Source organism: Neomonachus schauinslandi, chromosome X, assembly GCF_002201575.2.
Source record: "Neomonachus schauinslandi chromosome X, ASM220157v2, whole genome shotgun sequence".
Taxonomy (NCBI): Eukaryota; Metazoa; Chordata; class Mammalia; order Carnivora; family Phocidae; genus Neomonachus; species Neomonachus schauinslandi.
In genome coordinates, this window is record NC_058419.1 from 38,320,983 (window position 1) to 38,342,458 (window position 21,476).

Here is a 21,476-nt window from a genome sequence, read left to right on the forward strand (position 1 = left end):
TAGAAAATGAAATTATTAGGTGGGGAGGTATGACATAAGAAGTCTTGATGCATATCGCCAAATTGCTTCCTATGAGACTTGTACCAATTTACACTTCTGTCAACAGTTTATAAAGTGCCTTTTTGTGTATATTTGGCAGCACTGAGTAATTTCTTGATTCTTAATTGGCACTCCTTTTGCTGGAACTTCCACGCATTGCTGTTCTAGTAAAATAAAAATTATTCCTGGTAAATGAAGGTGGGAATGTAATATTCACCGCAGTACTGCAAGGAACTGGTGGCCCTGGATACTCCGAGAACCATCGAAACAGGCCATGTTTTAGCTCCAAGAGTCTGTGTTTCTAAAAATATATTTTTTCTTTCTCAAGCAGTTTATCAACCTCAACTTGAGGGGTAAGTGCTAGTTTTTTCCTCCTAAAATTATTGCTCCATGAGTGCTTATTGTCTCTAACTTAGGCTTTTCTGTGCATTTATTAAGACTTATGCTTTTGTTGTCTTTAAAAACAAAATGTGACCTCTGGCAAAAAACATGCGGATTTTGGAAAGTTTTGGTTGTCACACAGGTGTACTTTTTTTTTTTATTTTAAGATTTTATTTATTTATTTGACAGAGAGAGAGAGATAGTGATAACAAGAACACAAGCAGGGGGAGTGGGAGAGGGAGAAGCAGGCCTCCCGCCAAGTAGGGAGCCCGATGGCGGGGCTCGATCCCAGGACACCAGGATCATGACCCGAGCCAAAGGAAGACACTCAACGACTGAGCCACCCAGGCACCCCCGTACTTTCTTAAGGTAACAAGCACTCTGTTCAAGTATTCTTCAGGTCCTTGGTATTTGAATGAAAGCCTTATAAATTCAGAATCATCCATGTATCAATACATTTCTTGAGTAAACTTGGAAGGAAGACATTTGGTAAGTCCAGTGTTTGATATGATGCAACCTATTTGGCCAAAATGTTTAAGAATTGGTGTTGTAAGATTGTTGGTCCCAAGTCAAGAATTACCAGTGTGACAGCAATTTTCATCTATTAAAACTTTCTTCCTCCCAGTGGGTGTTTCATAATGGCAAAGCTATACCTTAGGCAGGCCTTACAAGTGGGATTTATTGATGTTTGTGACTTAAAAAAATTCTTATTTAAATGTGATTGACATATCAAGAACTTTTAAAGAGAATTTTCCCTCTTGATGCTGTTGTTAATTTAATCCTAGGTATGAGAAAGGATAGAACAGTGCACTTTTTTTTGCTGTTTTCCAATATTCTTTGTTTTAAAGATTAGTTCTTTTTAGTAATCTCTACACCAAGTGTGGAGCTTGAACTCACGACCCTGAGATCAAGAGTTGCAGGCTCTTCTGACTAAGCCAGCCAGGCGCCCCTGTTTTCTGATATTCTCATATTCATCTTAAGAGTAAAACTAATCAATACTGATTACAAAGACTTTTTAATTCTGTATAGGGAAGCAGATGTTTTCCTAGTGTTCTAGAAAGTAGACCCTATTTTAGCTCCTATGGTCATTGGGAGGGGAGAGAGAAAGAAGAATTTCTTTTTAGAGACTAGTTCACTACTCCCATCCTAAAGCCTATTTTGGCTCTGAAAGTGTAAGTGTACAACTTTAGGGGCGCCTGGGTGGCTCAGTCGTTAAGCGTCTGCCTTCAGCTCAGGGTCCTGGGATCGAGCCCCACATCAGGCTCCCCGCTCAGCGTGAAGCCTGCTTCTCCCGCTCCCACTCCCACTCCCCCTGCTTGTGTTGCCTCTCTCGCTGTGTCTCTCTCTGTCAAATAAACAAAATCTTTAAAAAAAAAATGAAAGTGTACAACTTTATAAGTAAGGAGTGGAATTTATGTACATCTAGTTTATTTTCCTGTCCCAAGTGAAGCCTCGTACTTACATTGTAGGTTAGGTACTTGTTATTTTTATATACAGAATTTACATATATGTGTGTGTATAATATGTATACATATGTAATTTACCATACTAATGGTAAAACTAAATGTGTGTGTGTGTGTGTGTGTGTGTGTAAAGATACTAATTATAGGGGGAGAGTTTGTATAACAAAATGGGTGGTAACGTAATTCTAGAGTTGGGAGTATTTCTCTTGGCATTGAAACTAGACTCTGTCTTCGAGCTTGGGTAAAGACAATGGGTGTAGCATATAATACGTAAGCAATGCTTCAAAACTGAGAAAGCAAAACAAAGAAATTACCCCAGAATACTGCAGATTTAACTATGCGAAGAAATATCCATTGTTGTCATGGATATGCAAGTGATATGTTCTTCCACTACTGACAAGAATAATTTTTGAGGGGCACCTGGGTGGCTCAGTCATTAAGCGTCTGCCTTCGGCTCAGGTCATGATCCCAGGGTCCTGGGATCGAGCCCCGCGTCAAACTCCCTGCTCGGTGGGAGGCCTGCTTCTCCCTCTCCCACTCACCCTGCTTGTGTTCCCTCTCTCGCTGTGTCTCTCTCTGTCAAATAAATAAATAAAATCTTAAAGAATAATTTTTGAGTTATGAGTAGAACAAAGGACTTTCTGTTTGGCTAACATTGATTATCATCATTCTAAAATATAATGGTAATTTTTTGTTATAAGTATTTCCCTCAAATATCTGCTGAAGACGATTATGTAAACAAATTCTAGCTTAAAAATAGTATAGAATTGTCGAACTACTATGTTGCACACCTGAAACTCATATAACACTTTGTCAACTATAGTTCAATTTATTTATCAATAAATAAACGGTCACAGATAAAGTGAAGGCTGATATTGTGAAGGAAAAAATAATGACTTTAACCAGCTGTATTCTCTGACAAGTGTTAGATTATTTCTTTTATCCATTCCAACAAATATTTGATGCTATTTCTAAGCCGAAGTGGGATACAGAGATAATAGGATGCAGTCCTTTTCCTGAATGAACTTACTGTTTAGGTAAGTGATTAAGATAAATTCATAAATAATACAGTTAACTTCTGAAATGCCCTCCCTTCCAAATCCTTCTTGTCACCTGAGTGGGAGGCAAAGAGATGATACCCATTTGGGTAATGTAATACAGGTTTCAAGCTGTTAGTGAAGAGCTATAAAAGTTCAAAAGAAGACAAGAAATGTTAGCTCAGGGTATCAGTGAAGATATCCCAGAAAAGGTGGCTTTTGAGCAGAATTCTGGATAGAAAGAAGGGCATGAATAAAGTCTTTGACACAGGATAATTTCAGAGGATGTCACTGTGACATAGTTTTTTTTTCAAGGTGTTAAATGGTTTCTTTTGGGTAGAATATAGGTATGGTAGATGTTTTTCTCAGTAAATTAAAAATTTATTTTATAGTAAAATATTTAATGCTGCTGATGGGAGTATAAATAGGTCCAGCCTTTCTGGAAAGTTATTTTATAGGTATGTATCAAGAGTTTCCTTTCCCACCCTTCCCACCATGCCCCAGTCTATCTTCGACTTGGTAATCACGCTTCCAGGAAATATGAGGGAGAAGTTTTTATAATCTTGAGGAGGGAAAATGACCCAGAAGCCACAAAGGAGACTACTGATACATGTTATTACTTAAAACATAAAAACCAATATTTGGTCCAAAGCACCCAAAACGAGAAGAGCTATACTGGGAACAATATTTGTAGTATGTCAGACAAAGGGTTTATTTCCTTAATATAAAAAGGGCTTTTATGAATCACCAAGAAAATATGATTAATGAAGTGAAAAAATGGGCAAAGGACTGGATTCATCTTCATTCATATAAGAAATTTAGATATAGTGAAACATTTTAATATATTCATTGAAAATTATCAAAAAAGTGTTTTTGGTACCTGTTGAACAGAATTCAATTCAGTGTTGGAGGGGATGTGGAGATATGGGCATATTTTTTTTAAAGATTTGTTTATTTGAGAGAGAGCACACATAAGTGCATGGGGAGGGAGGAGGGAGGGGAAGTGAGATAATCTTCAAGCTGACTCCCCAGGACCCTGAGATCATGCCCTGAGCTGAAATCACTCACCCAACTGACTGAGCCACCCAGGCACCCTGAAATGGGCATATTAATTTTGGTGGGAATGTGAAATGGTATATTCTCTTTTAGAGGGCATTAAAATTTGGGGAGGATGGGAATAAATTTTAGACTTTTGCAAAAGAGTTGCAAGAATAGTACATTATATCCATGGACCCTTCACCTACCGCCCCCTAGTGTTAACATTTTACATAATTATAGTACAATTAATTAAAACTAAGAAATTAATATTGGCATAATACTATTAACTAAACTACAGACTTTATTCAAATTTAATCAGTGTTTCTACTAACATCTTTTTTCTGTTCCAGGATCTAATCGAGGCTCTCACATTACATTTAGTTATCATGTCTCTTTAGTCTCTTTTTTTTTTTACACTTTAATTTTTTATTTTGATTCCAGTTAACATACAGTGTTATATTAGTTTCAGGTGTACAATATAGTAATATAACACTTCCATTCATCACCTGGTGCTCATCACAAGTGCCCTCCTTAATCCCCATCACCTATTTCACCCAGCGCCCCACCCGCTTCCCCTCTGGTAACCATCAGTTTGTTCTCTAGAGTTAAAAGTCTGTTTCTTGGTTGGTCTCTCTGTTTCTCTCCCTTTGCTTGTTTGTTTCTGAAATTACACATATAAGTGAAATCATACACTATTCGTCTTTGTCTGACTGACTGATTTCGTGTAGCACGAGACTCTCTACCTCTCCTTAGTCTCTTCCATGACAATTCCTCAGTCTTTGTCTTTCACGACCTTAACAACTTTGAAGAATACTCGGTACTTTATAGAATGCCCCTAATTTGGGTTTGCCTAATGGTCTTTCTTCGTAGCTCGAGATGATGTAATTTGGGCAAGAACACCACAGAAGCTATGTTGTGCTCTTGTCAGTGTGTCCTGTCGGGGGTATGTGATGTTGATGTGCCCTGTCGTTGGTGAAGGTGATCTCAACTGTGTTTCTCGACAGTAGTCATTTTTCTCTTGGAGTTAATAGGTATTAAAAATACTTTATTATATTGTATTAATACATTTTTGGAGGTGATACTTTGAGACCATGCATATATCCGATTTCAACTTTAAACTTTCACTCACCAGTGTTAGCATCCACCAGTGGATTTTGCCTGTAGCCAATTATTACTGTAGTGTTCTTTTTTTATTTTTAAGATTTTATTTATTTATTTGAGAAAGAGACAGAGAATGAGCAGGGGGGAGGGGCAGAGGGAGAAGGAGAAGCAGACTCCCCGCTGAGCAGGGAGCCCGGTGTGGGGCTCTGTCCCAGGACCCTGGATCATGACCTGAGCTGAAGGCAGACGCTTAACCAACTGAGCCACCCAGGTGCCCTTACTGTAGTGTTCTAATGGAGATTTTCTATTTCCTTTATTCCTTCCACATTTATTAATTAGAAGTTTTGTATAAGGAATTTTTGTCTCTTCTCCCTCCTGTACTTATTTATTTGGTCAATCATTTATTTGTATTAGTATGGACTCATGGATATTTCTTTTATTCTTTTGGATATAATCTAATACTATCACTTACATTGTTGTTCAAATTGTTCCAGCTTTGACCATTGGGAGCTCTTTTGGGTTGGCCCCTGTGTCCCTTTGGCATATCCCCATCTTTTTTTTTTTTTTTTTTTAAACACTTCCTTACTTTCTGGCACCAGAAGATACCAGGCTCAGCTGGCATTTTTCCTGCGCTGGCTCTGGAATCAACTACTTCTCTAAAGGGCCCTGGCTCCTTTTACTAGAGAATGGTAATTGGAAACCCAAGATCTGGGTGCTGGATATGATGATCACTGACTGCTACTGAGTATCTCTGCTTCTAGACCTGGAGGGCAATTTTAATAGACTAAAACCTAAAATGGTCACACACCCTTTTGACCCAGCACTTCTACTAGAAATATATCCTATAGACACACTGGCATAAATATATTGTTAAGGATATTCACTGCTGGAATACCATATAACTGAGTATTTTTTTAAAGATTTTATTTATTTGAGAGAGAGAGCCAGAGAGAGAGCACCCCCAGAGAGAAGGGGCAGAGGGGAGGGCAGAGGGAGAAACTGACTCCCCACTGAGCAGAGATCCCAATGCCAGGCTCAGTCCCAGGACCCCTGGATCATGACCTGAGCCGAAGGCAGGTGCTTAACCGCTTAATCCAGAGCCACCCTGGCGCCCCTAACTGTTTAAGAGTATTAGGTAGAGCTATGTATTCTGGCATGGAAAGACATGTAAGAGAGTCATATTTTTTTTAAAAAGTTGCAAACCTGTATAGATAGTATGATTCACTTTTTATTAAAAATTGTGTGTGTGTGCACGTGTGCACATGTGTATTAGACTCTGCTTACAAAAACATCTCCAAGGGCACCTACCATACTATTAAAAGCTGTTATTTCTGGAGGATTGAATAAAAAAGATACTTTCACTTTGTATTTTATATTTTGTCATGTTTGTGGTTTTTTTTAAACACTTTATTGAGATATCATGAATATTTTTAAAACACATTTTGTTTTAGGTTACCTAACTTTTCCATGAATCAACATTCTAGTCTATGACAGCCTAAAATCATCTCCATACTTTTCACACTATTACATGATAGATTTTGGTTAGTTTTATTATTTAGGTTATAATATTTGTTTAATACATTTTAATGTTTTTGAATCAAGTGACCTACAAGCCTATGAAACATTTAAGACTCTTGAACCACTCCTACTTTATATATTCTTAAGGGGAAAAGATTCTACTATAGCTTAGATTCTGAGCAGTACCCTCTAGTAGTTTGATTGGCTTATGATAGTCACGTAAGCCTGTTTTAAATGTAATTTTCTTCTTCTTTATGACTTTTTAAAAATCATTTTAAAATAATATTTATGGAAATTTTGGAAGCTATTGAAATCAGAAAGAATACAAAAGTATATAAAACATTAAAACAAAACAAAAATATTAAAATGTAAAATTCACCTGTAATCCTACCACACAGCAATAGCTAGCATTAATATTTGGTGCATATCTTGCTAATTTTTCTATGAATGTACCCACTCAAATATATGTGTATATAATGGAGTCATACATACTGTTTTGTACCTGTGTTGTTTCTTTTTTTTTTTTTTTAAGATTCTATTTATTTGACAGAGAGAGACACAGCGAGAGAGGGAACACAAGCAGGGGGAGTGGGGGAGGGAGAAGCAGGCTTCACGCTGAGCAGGGAGCCCGATGTGGGACTCGATCCCAGGATCCTGGGATCATGACCTGAGCTGAAGGCAGACACTTAACAACTGAGCCACCCAGGCGCCCACCTGTGTTGTTTCTTGATTTCAACATTTCTAACCTTTGAACTGTGTTATAGTTATGGCAGTTTTTATCCATTAGCGAATACATGACCTACATGCATCTATCTGAAGCAAGACCTATAAAAGACCATTGCTGAGGAGATTGTTCTATGAGGGACTTGCCAGAATTTACTTTTAGATTTGCACACTAAATACTCAGGACTTTGTGAATATTTCCCACTCTTTTTGAAACATTCTCTTTTAAACGTACTAAGCTTGGTCCTTGAGACATTAATTACAGGAGGAAGATTGATCGTGCTTTAAACATTTCCAACAGATGTTATCACAAGTTGAGTATTGACTTTACTTTGGAAGAATGTTTTCAAAATATTGGTTAGCAGACTAACTTATTTGCAAGAGGGCAAAAACTAAACACATTAATGGTTTGTTTTGAGGTCTGTCTGAAAATATGAGGGTTGTCTGAAGTTGAACAGCCCTGCCTCGTATTTGTGGTTGCTTTTTCCTTAATCACCGTCCTGTTAGCTGCCTGGACACCGTTTTGCTTCATGGTATTCGATGAGTAAGGCTTTCTCAGGGCTGCCTCATTTCCTAATTGAAAGACGATAATCTCTGGATGCTGTATTCTCTTTTTTTCATGCCACCAGGTGATCATTAAGTAGAAACAAACTATATTATATGCTTCAGTCTGTTAAAAATTTGCCTTGCAAAGGATTTCCAACTTCCTTGTGCTAACAAAAAATTGCATATACATGTGAAAGTGAAAAGTGTGTCCCAAATTTGCATTCTGATTTCAGCCAGATCATCCCTAGTCCCAGTCATTTGTAAATGGAAGCTGTGCGGTGATCATCTGCTTAGTTCTTTTATATGAAATTATTTCTTCAATTTATTTTAATAGAATAACTTTAAGAGCAGGGTGCTATTTTTTTAGGGGGGAGGGTAGGGGAGAAGTTAAGTTCAAGGTCGGTTTTTCCATTGTGTAGAAAAAAATTAGATTAGGAAATGTGATTTAGTTCTCCTCTATCTGCTGGGCATCAGTTGCTTTTTTTGTTTTCTTTTTTAAACGATGAAATAAATGTCCATTAAAGGTACAGGTGCTGAAAAAAAATCATGTCTGTCTCTTGTATTTAAGAACCTCCTAGAGTTGCTTTGTCTTGCATGATTGATGGAGGACTGTGAGACTGGAAATGAGTAGAAGGTTGAAGCTGAGGCTCTCATTCAGCTGAGAGAATTCTCTGACACTTGATTCTCCTCTCCATCTTCTCCCTCTATAGTACCAACGACCAAGTGTAAACTGTCCTTTACAAATATTTACGGATAAAATTATTTTCCAAATTAAGCAAGCTAGTGGATAGTTTTGTATTCCCCCCCTGCCACCCATAGGTCTTTAAATGATTTTGTAGAAAGTTGGTCTTTGTTGTTTATCAGTTACCTGAGTTAATCTGTTGGGGGAAATCTATCCATTTGTACTTAGAAATATGAAGTTTTTCTTCCCCAACATTCTCTTTTTGAGCTCTTTGGACTTTGAGTATGTATATGCAGAGATTTACTTTCCTTATGTTAATATCAAATGTTAGCCCTGTGGGAGAAAAATAAGAAAATGTTAAGTAGCATGCCTTCTGTTTATAAGTAGTCTTAACCATGTGTTCACCATGTACTGATACTGTCCCCAGCGCACCCTCCCCAAAAGTAGATTGTGGATATTCACTTGAAGTGGAGAAGTAGTTCCGTGAAACAAAACAAAAGGCATGCTCTGTTAGTGATAGGCCTGGGTATAAATCATTCTTTCCTTCATTGTTCTGTTGGTAGCAAAAGAGAAAATGAACTGTTTCATTTACCAAGTAGTTAGTGTGGTCATTAGTCATATGGATGTTTGCGGCTTCCATTGGAGTGTCTAGATTTTTTTTAAAAAAGTGTTCGAAGGGTTTTTCTCATAGTCCCATGCAAGTAGTACTGAGTACTACTGCATGGAGCTAAGACTTCATTTCTTCTTCAAAATCTTAATCGTGCCCAGGACACCCCTGCAGTGCTGGAATGTAAGTAAGTGATGTCAAATTACGGAAGGGCCTTATTTTACTATTCTGAGTATTCAGATGATAAGTCGTTTTCTCCTGCACTGTACAAAATAGGTTATTCCTCAGCTGTAAACTGACCGTAAACCTTCATAGCATATATATATCTTCAAGAGCATCATAAAACTGATCTGTATATTCATTGAAGGAAGATGAAAATATCTCTAGGTTTTTTACTAGAGCAGTGCAGTATTTTGATTTGGAAAGAATCTTGCACTGTTTAAAGGAAATTATTCATTTTGGGTTTTGATGAGAAAATCGGTAGGCACCTGCAGGCACTTGTGGTGGGGATATCTGGGTAGATTGACTAGTTTTCTGTGGTCAGACTTTATCCCTGAACTTGACTCCTGTCCTGATTGGGGGTGGGGGGGAGGACAAGAGGTACAAATAAGACTTTTAACAGCATGACTCTTGCTTCTTGCCATTTTCTTTTCATTTTACTTTAAAATTTTTTATTGAGATATAATTGATGTATAATATTGTGCAAGGTGCACAACATGTTGATTTGATACATTTATATATTGTTACAATTACCACCTTAGCTTTAGCTAACACCTCTGTTGGCATCACATAATTATCATTTCTTTTTTTGTGGTGAGAACATTTAAGATCTAGTTTCTTAGCAGTTCTGAAGTATATGACACAGCGTTGTTGACTGTGATCACTGTGCTGTGCATCAGATCTCCAGAACTTACTCATCTTCTAGTTGTAAGTTTGTACCCTTTAACAGTGTCTCCCCTGGTCTCCCCTCCAGGCCCTGATAACCACCATTCTACTCTGTTCCTGTGAGTTTGGCATTTTTAGATTGTACAAATGAGTGACATCATGCAACATTTGTCTTTCTCTGCCTGGCTCATCTCACAAAGCATATCCTCAAGGTCCATCCATGTTGTTGCAAATGGCAGGCTTTCCTTCTTTCTCATGACTATGAGTATATTCCATTGTATGTACATACCATATTTGCTTCATCCATTCATCCATTGGTGGACACTTAAGTTGTTTCCTTATCTTGGCTATTGTGAATAATGCTGCAGTAAACATGGGAGTGCAGATCTCTTTTTGATATCCTGTTTTCATTTCCTTTGGCTGTATATCCAGAAGTGAGATTGCTGGATCATGTGATCGTTATATTTTTAATTTTTTACCCAACCTCCATACTGTTTTCCAGAGTGGCTGCACCAATTACATTCCCACCAACATTGCACAGACCTTCCCTTTTCTCCACATACTCGCCTACGCTTGTTATCCCTGGTCTTTTTGATGATAGCCATCCTAACAAGTGTGAGGTGATATCTCATTGTGGTTTTGATTTGCATTTTCCTGATGTTCAGTACCTTTTCATGTGCCTATTGGCCATCTGGATGTCCTCTTTGGAGAAATGACTATTTAGTTCCTCTGCCCATTTTTTCATCTTGCCATTTTCCCACAGTTTAGACTGCTGTTTCTTAGTTAGGCTCAGTTACTTTTCTGCAATCCTACATTAGCCAGACGATCATCCCTAATCATTTCTTGTTTTCCTTTTGATACCTGGCTCATCATGAACTAAGGGGCACAGGTGATGTGAAACAACACTTGAGTGTTTTTAAAAGGGGTTCTTTTCTTATGTTACTGTACCCATAAATGTTGTTTTTTATTACAGATTGAAATCACAAAAGATATACGTGTTCTTCTTAAGAGAAAAAGGAAATCTGTAAGTATTCTTTGAAAATTCTAAATTTGTAGTTTTATCAGCTTTTGGAGGAAATTAAGTTTTAAGCATACTAACAGGCATCTTGACTCTTTTTGTAGTGGAAAAAACCTGCCAATCTCCATGTTTGTGTTAAAGGGTATTATTTGGAAAAGTAAAATGGGAAAACTTTTTACCCTGTACAGCTTCTAAAATTTAAACCATCACCACTCATTTCTAAAAGGGGAAGTGATAGTTGAAATCTAAGTAAAATATTTTTCCTTAAGCAATTACCAAAAAATGGAGTCACAGATTGGAGTTCCAGTTCTGACTGTTGAGGCTTACAGGCTTCGAGTCTTTGGCAAGCTATTTTGCTTCCTTTTGCTTCAATTTTCTAATCTGTAAGGAGGTTATTCTTGATGGCATGAAGTCTGTAGTAGTGGATACTCTCCCTAATAAATTGAAGCTTGTTCTAGTTACTAGTTCACAAAACTGATTTAAATATATTTCTGATTTGCAGAATTTTAGGTATTAGCCCTGTCTTTCACCGAAGCATCTACTCTAGACCATAGCATGGAATAAAAGAAACACAACAGCACACATAAAATTAGAGTCCTAGAGTTTGAGTCTTGGACCTTGAAAATTACCCAGTCCAGTGTTTCCCAAACATTGATTTTTAGACCAGTGCTGGTCAGTGAGGAGTTTTTAGTGGTCCGTCCAGGGTGAGGTGAGGAAAGTAAGGACAACAGACCGTGCATTTTTTAAGATTAAACTCTTCCCATTTAAATGATTGCTTGTTATTATAAGATCTGTCCATCTAATTTGGGGGCATTAAATACATTCTGTATTTTAGGAAATGATGGTGATGGCAAATGATAGGGTTTTTTTTTTTTTTTTAATGTCCATACCTGCCCCCCACCCCCCAAGGCAGCTGTGTCATTCCCCTCACCATCCTTTGCTTTTAAAACTTTTACAGGCCTGTGCTATCTTAAAATAAGAATCCAGTTTTCTCATTTTACAGATGAGGAAACAGACAAGAGGTTATTTAATTTGTTCCAGGTCTTACAGTTCAGCAAGCTGCTGAACCAAGACCAAAACCCTGGATACAATGTTGCCTCTCTTGTATTTCTGGTCTTCTGAGAATCGCTTTAATTATAATAGGTTAGAAACTTGAAACAGAAGATCTAGTAGTTCTTATGTGCTAATAACTATTTTTGAATTCCAAGTGTAAAGAAATTCAAGACTTAATGTTCTTGTGTAGCTTGGTGCTAAAGTCTACTTATTAACCTGCATTAGAAAAATCTTAAACATGGCCAGAGATTTTCATCAGCAAGCCTGAATTAGCCATCTCTGAATTCAGCTACTTAGCACGCTACCCCATGGTTGATAAAAGAGGTGAGGTATCAGTGAGGTTAGTGTTTCTTTGGGGAAATAGACTGTGGTGCCATCATGAGGGCAGTAGTATTCACGTTTCTATAGTTGATTTATTTGTCCACAGAGAGTCTGTTTCCTCTCTCTCTCCCCCCTCCTCCTCCCACACGCATAGATACACTTGCACGTGCGCGCACACACATACACACACACCCTATAAATATAGGTAAACATTTATGGCACTCGGTTTACAGCCCTTCTAGATATGTAAGAGAAAAGTACCAAGGCAAAGAGTAGGAGTTGCCAAACACATTGGCAGAAACATATGTCCAGTTTTGTTCACGAGTTTACAAGATTCTTTGAAGTGTCTTTGACACTTCAGAGACTCCTCTTCGATTGGCCTAGCTGGGCCTTGGCTGTCCCAAAATACACTTCAAAGCAGAAATACCTAATTCCCTGATCCCCCTCCCTTACTCACCTTAGTGAAGCATGCATGGGCCAGGGAAACAAATGAATGTGAAGAGAACAGAATGGAATGTATTCCTCATCCCTAGTATGGAGACATTAACTTTTCCATGGCTTCTTGTATTGAGTGTCACATGGCTTCCTTCTTTAGTGAAGAATTCTTTAATTTCTAAAATGTCAGGTACAGCCATAATGAAATGCTAAGAATAAAAAAAAAACATTTTGAATTCTCTCCAGTCTTTGGAATATCTGTGCTCTTCTTTTTACTAGTGCTAATATTTGAGAGTTGACTGAATGGCTACAGGATTTCAATCTTCCAACAGATTTATCAGTCTTTGAGTTCTTTTATTAGTCTCACTTACAAAGGTATATTTAATACTGAAGAGCAGAGTGAGCTTTTAAAAAAAAAATGCAGTTTCACATGGTGGCCATGTGGCTGAATTGTAGTGACTTATTTGGCCATTTTGTAAGAAATGGTTTAAGACTACATTGTTGCATAATTTTTAACAGTATAAAGTACTGGGAAACCACATTAGCAAAGAACTAACCTGTTGGACTGGCTCCTCCTCTAGCAAATGTGGAGGGTGGGTCATGTGGCAAAAAAAAAAAAAAAAAAAAAAAAGGTATGGTTGCAAAATTCTCCCTGTTACACAAAGTTGTTACTAGGTGAAGTATTATGCTGGTCACAGATTTTTTTTTTTTTTTTTTTTTATAATCATGGTTGGCAGTCTGCAGTTTGTATTACTTTATTATTAATAAATATATAACATGACAGGAGAGAGACTGTCTCTCACTTGGACACAATACATTTATTATAACTGTGAGTTAATTTTAAAGTTATTTTGAATTATTTTTGATTAACTTATATTAAAACCATGACTGTGTTCCCCTAGAGAAAAAATACCTGGGAAATAGTCTTTACAGACAAAATTCAAGTCTGCCCCATGGCACGATGTGCCCTCTAATTTAGCAGCAAGGTTCTGTCCACAGGGGTCTGTAACAGTTCATCTTAAGCAGTAGCCTAGGACATTGAAATTGGCACTGAACCCTCTTTATTTCTCTCCAAATACATACCTCCCAGAACTTAGTTTTCCTCCCTTTCTCCTGATGTCTAAACAAGTTGGATCATAACATCATGCTTTGTCAGTAGCTGCCACTTCTAGCTTGGTCTATCCTCAGAAGTCCTTAAATGTAAACTTTGGATTAAATCTGTACAGCCAGCTCCTGACTTTTGAAAGCTTCATATTTAAAAATGAAGCATGTTGTGATCACTTAAAATTAGGAATAGGTGCATAATCATACACAGTGTATGTGAAGTGTGTAGGCAGCAACATTGTCTCCTAGATCTCCTCATTTCAACACCTATAGATAGGATCCCAATTATAAGAACCTATGACCTAGAAAAAACATAATCTGATGCATGCTGGGGATGTTCTTAAAACATTATGGGAGGGGACTTTTGCTACAGTGTGAAAGAGCATCTTCAACATGGTAGCTGAGGTGTTTTCTTTGCTGGGAAAAGCTGGGAAGAGACTGGCAGGATGGCGACTTCAGGGGTTAATAACTTTCCAGGTGATGAAGTAGACGGGCTCGGTTAATCTTGTTAGAGACGCACCCAAAGATCAGTCGTAGTGGTGAGAGGTTTGTAGTCCAAATAGCTAGCTAGGCACAAGTGCAGTGTGTTGGAACAGGGTGTGTATATGTTCGCCCTAGGTTTTTGTTTTTGTTTTGCTTTTTCAGTTTTCAGATGTATTTATTATAATTACTGTGTATCAGATCTAAAGTTTGATTGTACAGACTCTACCATATTGATTAGGTTGGTCTATCAATTTGAATCTGATGAGACAAAGGGCGGATGAATATATATTTCACATAGTTATTCAGTCTTGCAAACTAACAGCAAAAGATCCTACTAGCTAACCTTAATGCCTTTTATATTCTTAAAATAGTAACATTTTTAAAGTTTTCATATTAAAATGTGAAGTTTATTATATTGTAATATAGCTCCTGTGAAGTTTGATTTCATTAACCTAATGCAGCCATTCTTTTAACATCGTATTTGAGCTTTCTCCTCTATGTTTGAAAATCATTTGGAACTTTTTAATAGTGTGTGAGAGAAAAGATATTTTTAAAAAAAGCATTCTACCCCTTTATAAAAGTCTTGATGCAATATCTATGTAGAAATATGATCTTTTAAAGTGCCACAGATATGTTATCTGTTTAATCTCTTGGAACTTTTATTTTATTTTATTATTTTTTAAAGATTGTATTTATTTGAGAGAGACAGAGAGCACAGAGTGAGAGGGAGAGGGAGAAGCAGACTCCCTGCTGAGCAGAGAGCTCCACACGGGGCTGGAACCCAGGACCCTGAGATCATGACCTGAGCGGAAGGCAGCCACTCAACCGAGTGAGCCACCCAGGGCCCCGCTTGGAACTTTTATAATTGTTTTCTGACTTAATGTTGAGTGGATACAGAAGGCAAATTGTCTCTTTATTTGGTATTTAAATTACCCCTTTTAATGCTGTGTGACTTGAAGATGCAATTTCTTAAAGTAGCACTTACATAGTTAATCATTGATTTTCAAATTGATGCCTTTTATATTTTCATAAGGTTGTTTGTGAAGGACAGATGACATTAATCTGTCTTTATTGTGTGTTTCAACTTGGCAAATGCATGGATCCTTGCTTGGTATAGTCCGTTTTCTCAAACTTTTGGGAAAAAAAAAAGTCTCAGTATTAATGGACTTCAGTTTATTAGTTTTTCTTTTTCATTTTTAAATTGATGTTGTGTCATGTGCTTCTGGGGGAGATGATTTCTTTTAAATTCAGACTTTAATCAATATGTAGTGTTTGTTTACTTTGTGTACTAGAGCTTAAATGTATCACTAATGCTTTTTTGTGTTTAAGCTAACTATCTCAGAACGTTTGAAGTAACTGGAATGAAATATTTAACATTAAACTTGACCTCAAGACAAAAAGTAAAATTTTATCTCATTTTCCCCTAAGACTTCTAGGACTCACTCGATACCTAAAGGACATTCTTCCACCTATAAAAATGTCTCGGGATATGGGATGGATCAGTGCTCAAAATTGCTGCCAGGCTTTCTACATACACAAAGTTTATCACTGTCACCTACTTAGATTATACCAGTATGATCAGGATCACAGACAATAGAGCTGAAAGCATAGCTTTAAAATCTATTTAAATCTATAATCTGTTTGAAATCTATTAGACCTGGATCAAAATCCCTACTTCGCTGTGTCACCTTGGGCAAATGATCTCTCAGAGACTGGTTCTATCATCAGTAAAATGAGGGTACCACCTCAAAGGGGTTTCCTGAAGGATTCAATGAGATAATGTATCTAGAGGACTGGGCACAGTGCCTAGCCCAGAGTCAATGCTCAATGAGTGGTTATTCATCTGATCTCTACATGAAACAGTAACCATCAACAGGAACAGTGAACTGTTTCATGACCGAAGGTGATGGCCTGCCCTTTCCTGGAGGCCATACAAATGAATTTCTTGATTTCAAGGAAGCACAGCTTCGAGTTCATGTCCTCCTAATGGGTAGGGCAGCAGGTCTCACTCTTCATACGCGGACAGACAGCATACCTTTGTGAGAGGCACGGGTGAATAAGCACATAGTCCCAACTGTGTAGCCTTCATGCTTTTACAAGAGCAGTCTTTTACTTCTGTGCACGGGCAGTTTTTCCAGTTTCATATTTTCTATTAAGCAGCTAAAAAGAGGTTCAAGTTTATTGTAGGGATTTTAAGAGGATACCCTGTCCTAGAATGTCAACACGGATGAGTGATTTTTTTTTTTTTTAAGATGACTAAGGTTGGTGGGTTTCAGGCTGTTGCACTTGGCGTATATTTTTACTTTATTCCAGAGCAGTGCTATATCCGTTCTTATTTCAGTCACCAGATTTACGGCACTGCTAATGCACAGAGGGACTGTTGTGGTCACTGAGTGTTCAGCAGCAGACTGTAAACTGCCTCATGGAGCTTATGTTCTAATGGGGACATCGATAACAAATATGAAAAGGAAAGCATGTGTCGTATTGGTGATAGGTGCTAAGGACAAAAACAGAGCAAGAAAAGGGACTGGTGGTGTGGGGGGGCCTTTTTAGGATGGCTGGAGAAAGTGATACTTGAGTAAAGACAAAAAGGATCTGGGAGAATAAGCTCTGCAGGGGTCTTAGAAGAATATTCCAGGCAGAGAGGAAAACATGTACAAAGGGCCTGAAGTAGGATCATGCCTGGTGTGTTCCAGAGACCACAAGGAACAGGTTGAAGTAAAGCAGTATGAGCCAGAGGAAAGCATGGGAGATGAAGTCAGAAATTCAAGAGAGAGGGGAGAGATCCTCGTAGTCTCATAGGGCAGAGTGAGGGCTAACTTCTGAGTGGGCTGTATGGGGATTCTTTGAACGGTTTTGGGCAGACGACTGACCTAATCTACCTTACATTTTAGCTGGAGCGCTCCGGCTGCCGAGTTTAGACTTTGTTATAAAAGTGGGAGCAGGGAGATCAGACTGGCAATTTCATTTATTTCGGTGAGAGATGATAGTGGTTGAAACCAGGATGGTAGCAGTGGAGGTGGTAGGCAGTAGTTGAATTTGGTATGTGTTTTGTAAGTAGAGCCGGTAGGATTTGCTGCTGCTGAGTTGGGTATGGAGTGTGTGTGTGTGTGTGTGTGTGTGTGTGTGTGTGTGTGTGTGTGTGAGAGAGAGAGAGAGAGAGAGAGAGAGAGAGAGAGAGAGAGAGGAGTGAAAGAGTGAATCTCTAAGGTTTTTGGTCAGAGCAGCTGGAATTACCAAGCCAGGCAAGACTGGATGGGATAGGTCTGTGGGAGGATGATCAGTGGCTCAGCTTTGACCATATTAAGTCTGAGGTACTTGACCGAAATGGACCTGTTGAGGAAAAAGTTGAGTCTACAAATCCGGTGTTTAAGGAGGACCTCCAGGCAGGGGGTAGAAATCTGGGAGTCATCAGCGTATATATGCCATCTAAAGCTGTGGGACTAAATGAGGTCACCATGGGAGTGAGTGTAGAGAAAGCCCAGGGGAGGTTCGGTGACTGAGGACTGTCGCAGTTAGAGGTCAGGGAGATAAAGAAGAAGCAGCAAAGAAGACAGAAGGAACAGCTAGGGAAGTCCAAAGAAAACCGGAAGAAATGTGGTCTCCTGGAAGCCAAGTGAAGAAGTTTCAATCAGGAACAGAGGGGTCATTCAGGTCAAAGGCTGCTGATGAGTCAAGGGAGATGAGGGAGCATTAACTGACCTGGGGGTGTGAGGTCATGGAGGTCGTTGGGGCCCTCGACCAGAGCAATTTGTGGAGTGGTAGGGGGTAAAAGTCTGAGTAGTAGGTTCAAGAAGAAAATAGGGGGAGAGAACTGGGAGAGGAAGTGCATAGGCGACTCTCAAGTCCCGATGCCAAGAAATGGGGCTGTGGCCAGAGAACATTCGAGAGGCAATGGTTTTTAAGGTGAGAGAAAGACTAGCCTGTTATGATGCTAATGGGCACGATTCAGTGGAGCAGGGCACGTTAATGGGGCGTGAGGGGGAAGAGTCAGTAGAGCGGCCCCACCAGGGAGAGACTGGGCCCAGGCGGAGACAGGGCCTTGGAGCCCTGGTGCAGGGCTCAGCCCTGGCCGCGCGCGGCACTGGTCCGAGGGCAGAGTCACGGGAAAGAAAAGAGCACGTGGCCGCAGACGCACGAAGGCGGGTAGGTGCAGTGGTGGGAGTGTGCGCAAGTTCTCTCCAGACTGTCACAGTTGTCTCAGTGGAACGGTAAGCCAGCCCAGCAGCCGAGAATGAGGACAGAGGAGGGGCAGGCGTCGGTGGGCTGGCCGGAAGAGCGAGGAGCAGGCAGGAAACCCAGGAGGGCAAGCCAGTGAGCGGAGCTGTCCGGCGCTGTGTGGTTTCTGCACAGCATTAAGGGCCTGCTGGAGCGAGCCGGCGTGGGTATCAGGGGGAGGGGGCGTTCAGCACAGTCCAGCTTTTCTCCAGCCAAGTTCAGCTGCGTGGGTACAGGTGTCCACTTCAGTGGAGAATTGGATTTAACCAGGTTGTAGTTTCGCCGAATAAGTACAACAAAGTGAAACGGGGTGAGACAGTTTATTCCAGGGACTGATGATTATTGTCCGTGGATTGCAAGCTGGCTGTGAGGAACGATTCTGCCAACAGTGCCACGAAGTAGATAATGCAAGCAGCATTCCTGTTCTGTACACGATGCCGCTGACCCAGAGCTCTTAAGTGGGAGGTCACTGGACTTGGTCAGAGTCCTGCTTAACAGCACATGTGAGGTTAGACCTGGATCTCCTACTGTAGTTTAACCCATTTACCACCCAGGAAATCAGACTTTCTCTTCCGTAGAGAACAGTTCATTTCCCCCTTAACACAACAGACAGGTGTTGAATCTTGAGTTGCTTAATCATCGTACACATGTGTCTCTTAGAGTAGAGCTGCATGCTCGGAAATTTGGCTCTGAAAAAATTGAATTTTCCCATTGACTTAGATCCCAAAAGTGGAGCAACACTTCACATGGAAAACATTAAAGCATCTGCTACACTACTTGCTGTTTCTCACATCCATCCTGCCCTGTTCTGCCTCCATCTGTTCGCTCATCCATTTGTTCTCTCTGTTAGCACTGTCCTCATTTTCCAGTTGTTTTATTTGTCTTTTGAAAACATACCATCCTTCATGCCTACCTCAACTGCTGTGTTTTTTGTGAAACCTTTCTGGATGGTTCTACATCCTCCTTCCTCCGTCTCTTTTTTTCCCCCCAAACTGGATGCAAATTTCCCCCTCCTTTGAATATGTTTAGCATTTTGTTCTTATGGGATATATTTATTTTTTAGTAATCTCTACACCCAACATGGGGCTCGAACTCAGGACCCCGAGACCAAGAGTCATATGCTCTTCCATCTGAGCCAAGCAGGCACCCCTCTTATGGGATCTATTCTACATATTTGTGAACTGATCTCCCTGTCCTCTACCTTACATATGAATACATATGTACATGCATTTAAAAGACTGAGGGCATGCTTGACTCCTCTTTGTATCAAGTGCTCAAAACTTACACGTGGTAGGTGTTCTCATCTTTTTTTGAAATAAATTTATCAATAGGTGTGAGTGTAACCCTGGAAAACCTTTGGCAAGGAAAGATTTTAAGATGTCAGGCAAACCTGGGCAGAAGCTGGCCAGTGGGCTTGAGAGAGCACCGGACTTGGGGACGGGTGTCGGTTATAAGGTGCACTTGGCTACTCATTCACCGACATCAGTGGATCAAACATTCAGCTGAACTGGGGATTCCAAGAAGTCTGGTCAGGGCCTGTCAAGCCTCTCCCACCAAAGCAGCTCTGCTTTTGGCTTGTATCTATATATATATTTGTGTTTTCCATGTTCGTGTAAGATTTTATTCAAATGGTTGTCCCATGCCCCCCTCGCCACCACCAGGAAGAATTTCAAAATGCCTGGAGTAAATGATGTCTCTGATCTCTCCTCACCTGAATGTTCTTCTAGGCTTGCCTACTGTGTGTGGAGTGTGTGTGTGTGTGTGTGTGTGTGTGTGTGTGTGTGTGTCTGTATTATGAGGATTAGGTAGAAGACATTTCCCTACCTCCAAGGCTTAAGGCAAATATGTGTAAAAGATTAAGTGTATATAACATGAATGACTAAAAATGTATAGTACAGTTAATCCAATTAGATTATAAACCCTTCCAAAGCTGTCTTTATATATCTTCAGCCCCAAGTCTGACAATTTCTCAATTGAAGCCAAGACTTTTTTTTGACCTTCTGGTATTGTCTCTGAGAATTTATATATTGAAATAAATATAATTTTGTCTTGAGTTAATTTCCTTTTGGTATTCCTTTCTATTACCAGTAGGGAATTACTATTTTTTTTAATTATACACATAAGTAGGTTATCATCTGTGACTACCCTTTGAGATTGATAAAAGAATATTACAGGATATTTGTTCTAAGAAAGAGGTATTGGGTTTGATAGGGTTGAGAACTACTGGTCTCTGCTATATACTTAGGTGCTTAGATGTTTGCTAACATTGGTTAATTTAATCAAGGATAAAATGAGTGGTAGACATTTCAAGTGATGTAGGAGGTTAGAAGAAGGAAGGATTATTGTGGATTTGGGTTGTCATGAAATGGATGATGGGAGAGAGGATTGTTAGAGGGGTTCTTGCATACTGAGGACCAGACACCATGATAGACACTTGACATACCTTATCTCGAAGAAATGAATGTCCAGACTTGTCAGAGAGACCGAGGAAGCAATTTCTCGGTAGGGTAAATCACAAAATTTAAAGTTGGAAGGATGTCAGGAAATCATCTAGGCCAGCAGTTCTTACTTCGGGGTTGGTGTCACCCTTAGAGGTTCGTGGATGGATTTCCGGGAACCCACAAACCCCCTAAAATTGTAGATACCATTTTGTGTAGCTTGGATTTATAGTTCTCCTTGGAACCTCTAAATGGGGTTCACCACCTCTAAGAAGTTAAGGGCTACTGATCTAGTCTGATCTTAAGCTCACATCGGTTGTCTGGCTCAAGCTTACCCAGCCAGTTAGTGACCGAGATGGGGACTGAAACCCAGGTCTTTCCACTTG

General features: G+C 39.4%; 1 protein-coding gene across 4 annotated transcripts in view; it reads left to right on the plus strand.

Moving 5' to 3' along the window:
* The window catches only part of ACSL4 (acyl-CoA synthetase long chain family member 4), a 72,557-nt gene that overhangs the window by 10,826 nt on the left and 40,255 nt on the right, over positions 1-21,476 (plus strand). For 2 of the 4 annotated variants that reach the window (XM_021678599.2, XM_021678606.2), the window contains exon 1: positions 14,337-14,428. In XM_021678599.2, coding sequence (XP_021534274.1) covers positions 14,345-14,428 — 84 coding nt within the window. In that variant the 5' untranslated portion in view covers positions 14,337-14,344. Of the gene's footprint in view, positions 1-10,993; positions 11,045-14,336; positions 14,429-21,476 lie in introns of those variants that run through there. The other 2 variants (XM_021678612.2, XM_021678618.2) reach the window with 2 other exon arrangements.